The sequence below is a fragment of the Muntiacus reevesi genome, chromosome 5, assembly GCF_963930625.1.
Source record: "Muntiacus reevesi chromosome 5, mMunRee1.1, whole genome shotgun sequence".
In the NCBI taxonomy this organism is placed as follows: Eukaryota; Metazoa; Chordata; class Mammalia; order Artiodactyla; family Cervidae; genus Muntiacus; species Muntiacus reevesi.
In genome coordinates, this window is record NC_089253.1 from 37,764,369 (window position 1) to 37,773,680 (window position 9,312).

At 56.0% G+C, this 9,312-nt stretch overlaps 1 protein-coding gene across 1 annotated transcript in view; it reads right to left on the minus strand.

The window, feature by feature from the left end:
* VWCE (von Willebrand factor C and EGF domains) overlaps positions 1–6,505 on the minus strand; it is a 30,499-nt gene extending 23,994 nt beyond the window's left edge. The window contains exons 1-5 of the mRNA XM_065936564.1: positions 6,396–6,505; positions 3,596–3,690; positions 3,384–3,473; positions 2,917–3,045; positions 529–645 (exon numbers count right to left, since the gene is read on the minus strand). Coding sequence (XP_065792636.1) covers positions 529–645; positions 2,917–3,045; positions 3,384–3,473; positions 3,596–3,690; positions 6,396–6,505 — 541 coding nt within the window. The remainder of the gene's footprint in view (positions 1–528; positions 646–2,916; positions 3,046–3,383; positions 3,474–3,595; positions 3,691–6,395) is intronic.
* Positions 6,506–9,312: the final 2,807 nt, after the last annotated feature.

Consider the following 9,312-nt stretch of genomic DNA (forward strand, 5'->3'; position numbering starts at 1 on the left):
CCCCCATCTCAGGGGCCTCCTCCCTCTGGTCAGTCTGCTCCGCCTGCCCCCAGCCCTTCCCTCTGCCTCTCTCTCCCCTTCCCCCAACCCTGCAACGATGGCAGCAGCAGTTTCTACTGAGTCGTGGTCCAGAGCAAAGGCCATAGTGTCAGACACACAACCTGATTCTCCCTCCTCCTACTGACAGAATGACCTTGGGCAAGACTCATCCATAAAGTGAGGATGAGAACACCATCTCCTGGGACTTCCCTGACAGTCCAGTAGTTAAGACTTTGCCTTCCAATGTAGGGGGCATGGGTTAAATCTCTGTTCAGGGAACTAGTCCCACATGCCAAGAGGTACAGGCCAAAAAAAAAAAGAGAGAGAGAGAGAGTGAGCAGCATCTTGCTTAGAGGACCATGGTGAAGGTGATGTGCAGTCATGCCTGGAGAGCACAGGCTGGGCCTGGCAGGGCCTTGAGGTCCATGTCAGAGCCTAAAAGCAGTGGCGACGGCACACAGCATCACTACCCCTCCCAGAGCCGCTCACCTTGGCAGCTGTGGCGGTCCGCAGACAGCTGCATGCCCGGCCCACACTCGCACACGAACCCGCCTTCCGTGTTCACGCAGTGGCCCTCGCAAGAGGAGCTTAAACATTCATCGATGTCTGGGGAGAGAGGAAACACTTGCATAGCTCACTCTGAATGTGTTTTGGATGTGGGGAGGGCGTGCATCCCACGAGGACCCTGAGCCCACATGGGGCGCGCCTCACTGCCACCCCAGGGAGAAAGAAGGCACTAGGTAAATCTTCTGGTTTTAGGGACCCCCAGTCCAAGAAAGAAGAGGTCACGGGGCCAGGCCTCTTTGACCCACACAGAACAGATGACGGGAGAGGCTGGTTGAAATAGAACCATTTCCAACGGTCCCACCTGCAAGGCAACCCCAAAAAGGTCGGGGGAGTGGGCAGGAAGGTTGATTAAATTCCCTTTAGTTCTCGTGGAGCACCGCTGGCATGCAGCGGACCTGGAAGGGATCTGTCGAGGACACAAATGTGACTAAGACACAGTGCTGGCTCTCCAGACGGTCGCAGCCTGAGAACACAGGAGTCATGAGGCGCATCCATGAGAGGCCAGTGTGGGGCAGGGTTTCGCATGTGCCCCAGCAGGGACCGCCCCCCACGGCAGGTGTGTGATGGAGGAGACATGGGCTGAGAGGACCAGGGGGCAGCCAGAAGGCGGCTGTCGAGTGGAGCTTCCAGGAAGCACAGGGAACACAGTGGAGGAGTGGGAGGTCAGTCTGGTGGGAGGCGGAGTTGGAGAGGTGGTGGGTTAAGGCTCAGCTGTGGGGCACAAAGGAGCCCTCCAGGCTTCTGTTCAGGGGGGCCAGTAGTACTTTAGGGAGGTTCAAGCCTGGGGGGAGGGGAGGGTGCTGAGAGACAGAAACCCCACCCAGCTTCAAAGCATCCCTTCCTATCTCAGAACCATGAGGACCTAGGAGGTCAGCTCCCACTCCAGTCTAGTCTGCCCACCTGAGCCTCCCTTCCACCCCTGGCCCCCATGCCTGCTGGTGCCCTCCATCCTCTTTCCTTGCTCTTTCCACAGCAGGCACCTTTGGGACTATGCCCACTTCCTCTAAGACATCCACCCTGACTCACCCTATCCCAACCCCGTGACTCCCCTGCCCTGCACTTGCTTCGACATTGGTCTCTGGCTTTTCCTTAGTCCAATTTGCCTCTGCAAGGAGAAATGTGTCTGGAAAGTACTTCAACCTTCTGAAAAAGGCCGGGAAGGGGGTGGGGGAGGAGCAAGAACAAAAACTCCTTCATGGGACCTTTGATTCAATAGTCTTCCTTCTGGAAATAATCAGAAAGGCCGACTGGAAGCCACTTTACTGCAGCATTATTCATAGCAGCCAAACACTGCAGACAAGCTAAGGATGGATAGCACAGAAGTAGGTACTTAGATTACAGTAGCCACATCTGCTGCCATTAAAAGTGATGTTGTAAGGACTACTAATATTTCCTGCTCACAGCACAAAGTTAAAAAACAACGAACGAAAGTGATAGATAAGGTATGATCCCAATTTTATAAAACAGAGAGGCATGCCTGACACACAGTCCCACACACACACTCACAAATACACAAATACACATACAGACCAAAGGAACAAGGGCAGAAAAAAAAAATAACTTCATTTTAGTAACAAATATCTCTGGGTAGGAACTTCTGGGACATGTTTATTTTCACCTTTCTACTCTTCTTTTACTTTCCAAATGTTCCAAGGTAAGTTATTTTTTATTTTTATATTCAGGGGGAGAAATGTTTATTTTCACAAAATGTTAAAAAGGCACAAGGGTGGGGGGGCAGGGATGACTTTCAAGCTCTCTGGAAAGACAAGTAAGAAGCTGGTCACAGTAGCATCTATGGGGAAGGTAACAGACTTGGCCTATAGGAAATTTTTTAAATCGGGAACAAATAATACTTTTACAAAATAACTATTGAGTTTCCCTTGCCTCATCGTTCAAATGTCACATTCTCGAGGGAGCCTTTCGCAGTCCAGCAAAAGGCTGGACCCAGTTCCCTGTGCCCCTGTGGGTCCTGGCACTGTGCACTCCTCCGATGATGGTCCCATTAGGTGGGACTGTCACTGTCCTTCCTCATCTCCCTGCACCATATCCTGAAGCAACATACGAGCAGAGATGGCCCGCATAACCCCAATCCCAGCTCAGTTCCTGGTCCATAGGACATGTTCGATAGGTATTTGTGGAATAGCTGAAGGCGCAGATTCCTTGTGTTCACCTGCCCACCTGCCCACTTGCAGACTTCAGAGCCGCTCCGAGCTCGGCTTCACTCCAGCATATCCCGGGAGACTGGCCTCGGAGGCCAGGGAGGAGACCCCCTTCGCGCCCGCCCCTCCCTGCTGCTCTCAGGCCTCTCACCGGTACACCTGATGCCGACCGCTGTCTCGGTCATGGAGAAGCCCACGGGGCACACTCGGGCCACCTCCTGACAGCCACCGTGGTTACAGGTGAGGTCACAGCCGTATTCCCCGCAGGCTCCGTGGGCTTCTGAAACAATCACCGCACCCGTGAGCACGCGCCACGCAGCAGTCCCAGCCGCCCCCTCCCCGCTGCCCCCCGGCTCCTCCTAAATTCTGTGGGGAAGGGGGCCCTGGAGGCAAACAGGACTGAGTTTAAATGCAGCTCTGCCACTTACTGGCCACGTAACCCAGGGCGAGCCACTAGCTTCTGCGCCTCGGTTTTCTCATCTATAAAATGGGAATGAGAATGCCTACCTCATAGGGCTGTTTGAAAATGATGCGCTAGGGCACGACTGCCCAGGGCCTGGCACAGCCTCAGTGTAAACAGAGCTCTTCCCATCAGCCAGGGCCCGCGCCCCCAGTTACCTGGGCAGGTGGGCCCTTGCTCTCCGTCCTGGCAGGAGCAGACATTGGGAGCGATGCAGATGCCACTCCCACAGCCAAAGGAGCAGAGGGCTGAGAGGAGAAACATAGGTGAGGGAGTCGGGGCTGGAGCCCCCCAGTCTGCCCCTCGGGCCAGCCCAGGGAGCGCGCAGCCTGCTGAGGAGGACGTTTGGGGCACACGGACAGCCACTTACGAAGGGTGCAGTGCCCACTGCCCATGGAGGGCGCCCAGCCAGGGCAGCAGCCACTCCCGAACCCCGAGAGGCAGACGTGGGGGCCCAGCCGGCGTCTGCAAGAGAGGAGAGAGTACCTTCCGAGTTCTGTCCTGGGGGTCGGGGGAGGATTCATCTCCTGGGCTGTGAAAGCCTCCCAGCCAGTCAGTAAGTCAGTCAACCAACACTTCTGGAAACCCCCACCTCCACCCGCAACGGACAATGAAACGTTGCCAAAGAAAAATGACTCGACGGTCTGTCCCCTCTGGAGGCAGGACAAAGACAAAGTTGTAAGAGAACAGACACTAGCTGCCTGTCACGTAGACAATGAGCAAGGAGGGCCCTCAGAGCTGAGAAGGGAAGACTGCAATGGATGAAGAACCCCAGGGACGGCTGCCTCAGGGCCTTTGCACTTGCAATTTCCCCCATCAGGAAAGTTCTTCCCCAAACACACACACACAGCACCCCCTTTCCTATAAAAGGTTTCTCTGCTCAAGTCACCTTCTCAGAGAGGCCCTACTTGTGCAACCTTATCTCACTTTATTCTGCTTCATAACACTTCCTGGGACACTGAATTATTGGGTTGAACTAAAAGTTTGTTCTGGTTTTTCCATAACATCTTAAACTTTTTTGCCAACCCAGTACTCACTAGTTTGTTGATCTACTCATTCTCTGGTTCCCCTACCATACCCTGAGGACAGGGGGCTTCATCTTTTTGCTCAACTCCGCACCAAGGGCAGCATCTGGCACATAGTAGGTGCTTAATCAATGGCAGTTGAGGGCAACGCTGAGAAGGGATAACAACAGAAGAGTGGGGAGATGGTGAAATGTCAGTCCCCAGGTGACATCTCTGGGAAGGGGGAGAGGGTGCTGGTGAGCTGCCCAAGGGAGTGAAGGGGGTCCCAGTGTACCCAAAGCTGGGTGAGGCAACGCAGTCGAGTCATGAACAAGCCATTTCCTCTACCTTCAAGGCGCAGACAAGGAACTATTTGTAACAATAAGCGCCACAATGTTACAGGCTGGGGAGGGAGCACAGAAGTGGTTTCCTCCCTTGAGGCTGGAGAGAGAATGGGGGCAGCCGGTGAGAGTGGAGGAATGTTCCAGGCAGGAGAGGCATGTGCACGGGCCTGGAAGGGGTCAGAGAGGATGACAAGAACTGGTTCTGGGCTGGGCAGAGGATGGTGAAGCCCAGCCTAGTTTGAACTAGGAATCCTAGTCCAACAGAATAGGGACAAGAAATCTCCCCCAACAGTGTTCTACCCAAGACTGCAGACTGGTGGGAATATCCTGCCAGTCAGACACTCTCTGGGCTTCCCTGGTGGCTTGGGTATAAAGAATCCGCCTGCCAGTGCAGGAGACGTGGGCTCGATCCCTGGGTCGGGAAGATGCCCTGGAGAAGGACATGGCACCCCACTCCAGTATTCTTGCCTGGAAAATCCCATGGACAGAGGAGCCTGGAGGGTTCCTCTGGGGCCTTTGGGACCCCAAAGAGTTGGACACGACTTAGGGACTAAACAACAGCAATAGGCATTCTACAGAGCATCCACGATGTGCAGCAGGCACTGGGGACATGGATGGAAAGACAGAGTCAGTCTGTTCTTCTGGAGAATAATCTGTGTCAAAAGTGACAAGTATTCTGGAAAGGGAAACTCAGGGCACAGGGTGAAACAGAAACGTCTGCAGAAAACTGTCCCTGGAGCCTCCAAAAGCTTTTTCCCTCTCTGAAGTCATCGCACAAGAAGGGGCCCTGGAAGGGGGTGGGGGGGTGCGGCAGGGATGTCTCACCCGCTGCCCTCGCGGGAGTGATTATGGCAGCAGCCTGAGAAGGAGGCTCTTCAGATGGGGCTCTCAGAGGGACAGGGGTGCACCAAAGCGGCAGAGGGAAGGATGCCCTGGAGGCCACTGGAGCCTCACCCTCAGGTGGGCCGGGGCCGAGCGCCCCAAGGGGCCGAGGGCGGGCGGTGACGGGGAGACAGGTGGCAGGCAGCACGACTCTGACACGCCGGCGGAGCGGGCGGATCTGAGCAGGAACTGGCGGTGGCTGCGGAACACACGTGCTAGTTGCGAGCCTGGCGGGGCCGCCCCCCTGCGCGCCCCCCGCCCCCGAGGCTGTGGCCGCGGGCCAGGCCGCCCGCTGACACCGTGTTCCCTCGCTTTGAGCATCACGCACACACGCGCTCCGCCTGCGGCGACCCGGCCCTCCCAGGAGGAGACAGGAGGGGAGGGAGACATCAATCGGGAAAGAGCAAAGGGACAAACACCCCACCCCCGCCCGCGTGCACACACTGGCAGAAACCGAAACATAACCTAGAGAGACCCCGGCGGTTCCAAGGTCCACGGCGGGCACTGAGCCTGGACAGAGGCAAAGCCCCCAGCCGCGGAGCAGCCAGCCCGCGGGGCAGGCCAGGCACTGCCTAGGCAGAGCCACGGGCACGTTTGGGAGCGAAAAGCCCGCCAGTCCGAAGACCAGCTGGCATATCCCCGGCCCCCTGGCCAGGGATCCGCGCTCCACGGTACTCAGAGGGGCTCACCTAGCGTCGGGATCTCCGGTCCCCCCGCCAGATCCCAGTCAGGACAGCCCCGGCCAGGGGCGCTGGACGGCCACCCGGCCCGGACCACAAGCTGTTGTCCCTTTGTCCCCGACCTCCCGGACTCGCCCGCGCCGACAGTGCCACGGGGGCGGGTGCCCGGACCCGCGACTCCGGGACGCCCCTCCGTACCTCCCGGCTCCGCGCCGGTAGCGCTCCGGCGGAGGCGCAGGGGAGGGGTGCGGGGCGCTTACCTCTCGGCCCCGAAGTGCCCCGGCGTCTTCCTCCCGGTATAGCTGCGGGCCGGGATGCCCGGCAGTAGGAGCGCGACGCAGGCGGCCCGGAGGAGCAGTCCGGCCCACATGACCGGCGGCGGCGGGTCCCCCCGGCTCGGCTGGGCTCCGGCGCCGCGCGCGGGGGAGGGGGCTGCGGGCCCTCGCCCCTCCTCCTGGCGCCGCGGGGAGCGAACCAGCGAGCCCCGAGCTGGCACGCGGAGCCGAGCAGGGGGGCTGGGAACGCCGAGAGGAGGCGCCGGGGGCCGCGAGGGGACGCGGCGGACGGCTGGGGGGTACTCTTGCACCTCGAAACACACAAAAGGCAGCGGCACACGCTGGCCGGCCGGTGGCCTCCTGGGGAGGCGCGGAGCCCGGGGCGGGGGCAAAGATCAGGGACCCCTGGGGGCGGGGTTTCGTCCTCGGCCCACACCCCCTGCCCGGGTTTGGGAGTCGGCTTCCTGCGAAGGGCTGTGGGCGTCAGACGGAGGCCCGGGGAGGAAAGAGACTCCGGGAACAAGGCTGGAGGCTGCGCGCCCCGGGAATTGCTGGTCGCGATGGAGCCCGAGATACCTGCGTTGTACGAGAAGGTGGGACGCTGGGTCCTTTCGCTGCTGGGCACTTTTAGGCTAGCCCCCAGCCTACCAGCAGGTCTGCACCCTAACCCTCCCTGGGTGCGCCGGTCAGTGGGTTCCCCTGCTCCCTGGTTGGGGGCGCTAGCGGCTCTTGAACCGACAGACTCCTCTTGTCCCCTTCAGCAGCTGCCCCAGGCCAGTCAGAGATGGTAGGCAGGGAGGTGGTGAGCAGGTGGTGGACGTAAATCAGAATCATCCAGCTGGGAGAAAGCTGAAAGGCTGACTAAATTCTACCTTCTGCTTTGGGCAGGAACCTCCCCTGGACACCCAGACCCAATCAGTCCAGCTTTTACTTAAACACTTGCAGGGATGAAGGTCTCAGTACCTATCAGAAGGCAGCGCAATCCGATTGTGAGTAACTCCATTTGTTGGCAAGTGTTTTTCCTTCCCAGCTAAATAACCCCCGTGCCTTTGCAGAAGCCTGTGCAGTAGCCCTTCCACTGGCGACCTCAGCCTGTCACTAAGGTCCTCAACATTGGTGGCCACAAATGAACACGGTGCCAACAGTGGTCTGGATTCTTGCCTCCTCCCTTCCAGATGCCATACTTCTATTAACACAACCTGATATTACTTGGCCTTTTTGACAAGCCAATGATTCTGTCAGTTCCTTACATGAGATTTACAGTAAAGGGAAGCCTCCGGTGCTCTTTGTTGTCATGTCTTTTTGTTGTTGTTGAACACAAATTGCTAAGCCGATCTCCTTACCTGAACCTGTGTGGCTGAGTTTTTGCAGATGTTCAATTTAGGGTGGTTATCTCACCTTGCTGGAGAAGGAAATGGCAACCCAGTATTCCTGCCTGGGAAATCCAGTGGACAGAGGAACCAGGCTACAGTCCATGGAGTCGCAGAAGAGTTGGACATGACTTAGTAACTAAATAACTCATCGTGTTAGTTTGACCGGTCTGAGCAACACGTATTCAGCTAATAGGTTGCCAAAATACTCTGTATTGGGAGATGAATGCCACTTCGATATTTATGTCCATTCTGAGTCCTGAGGACCCTCAGAGTCTTAGGGCATCTTTCCTTTATGTTAAACATCCAAAGGTGCACTTCCTCCTGTCATTCAGACTGCATTCCTCACCACCACTCAGAGTGCTTTGATGCCCACTGTCAGTGGTCACATAGTCAGAAATCTAGCCCTGAAATCATTCTTTAAAAAATATTTGAAAATATATATATATTTATTTGACTGCACTGTGTCTTAGTTGTGGCGTGTGGGATCTAGTTCCCTGACCAGGGATGGAACCTGGGCTCCCTACTTTGGGGGTGTGCAGTCTTAGCCACCGGACCACCAGGGGAATCCCATAGCCCTGAATTATTAAATAGGGATAAACAGAAAACTCTTCATTCGAGCCTGCAAAATCTATCACACCACCGTCCTTATCATTCCTATCTAGACCACCATCAGTGTCAAATAGGTGCTCTGTCTTCCTGGATCTAGAGGCTACCCACAAATTCTCAACACATTTGCACAGGACAGTTTTTTACACACCTGTCACCCTTCATGCCATCTTCTCCCATGCTCCAGCACACCTCAGCTACCTCATTTCTGAACTTGACTACTTTATGGAGTTGCAGCCCATCCATCTCACCCTGTAAGTCTGGCAGACTTGGGTCAGTGGGCAGCCACGATGACCGAGATGTAACTTTGTGTATAAAGAAAATCCTTACCTACCCTCAACAGGAGAAGCCCAGGATATTTAAATCTGTAAATTCCTACCGGTGAATTTTGAAAGAAACAACTTTCTAAATAGCCCCTGACATTTCTTTCATTTCCTGTTTCTTTGACCTTATGGCATTCACCTTGCTCGTCATACCAAATTCACTTCTTCAGTTTGGTTTTCACTATTTTGTTTGTTTTGTGTTTTGGTTTGTGTGACCTCGAGGCTTCTCAAACTTTGGACCCAGAGAGCTGCTCACTTAAAATCATCCATCCTCAAGGACGAGTTCAGGCCCATACGGTTCCTCAGTATTTCTTCCCCAGTTCTGTGGCTTGTGGCTGCTCAGTAACAAAAGGGACCCTCCACCGAGGGTGGAGGATTCAAGTTGTTGTTGGCTGTAGAAAGGAGGCCTCTGGCTTGTGACCCTTCCAAATGGTCATGTGATGAGTCAGTGTTTCTATTATTCTCCCAAAGGTCCGTTCGTGCAGAGGCCGGGAGTGAGGCGAGCTCATCAGCGCCTACATGGAGAGGAGCCATTCCAGCTGGCTGCAGCAAAGCTCCAAAGGCAACCTTTCACCCCGGGAGAGGTGATTAATGGTTTTA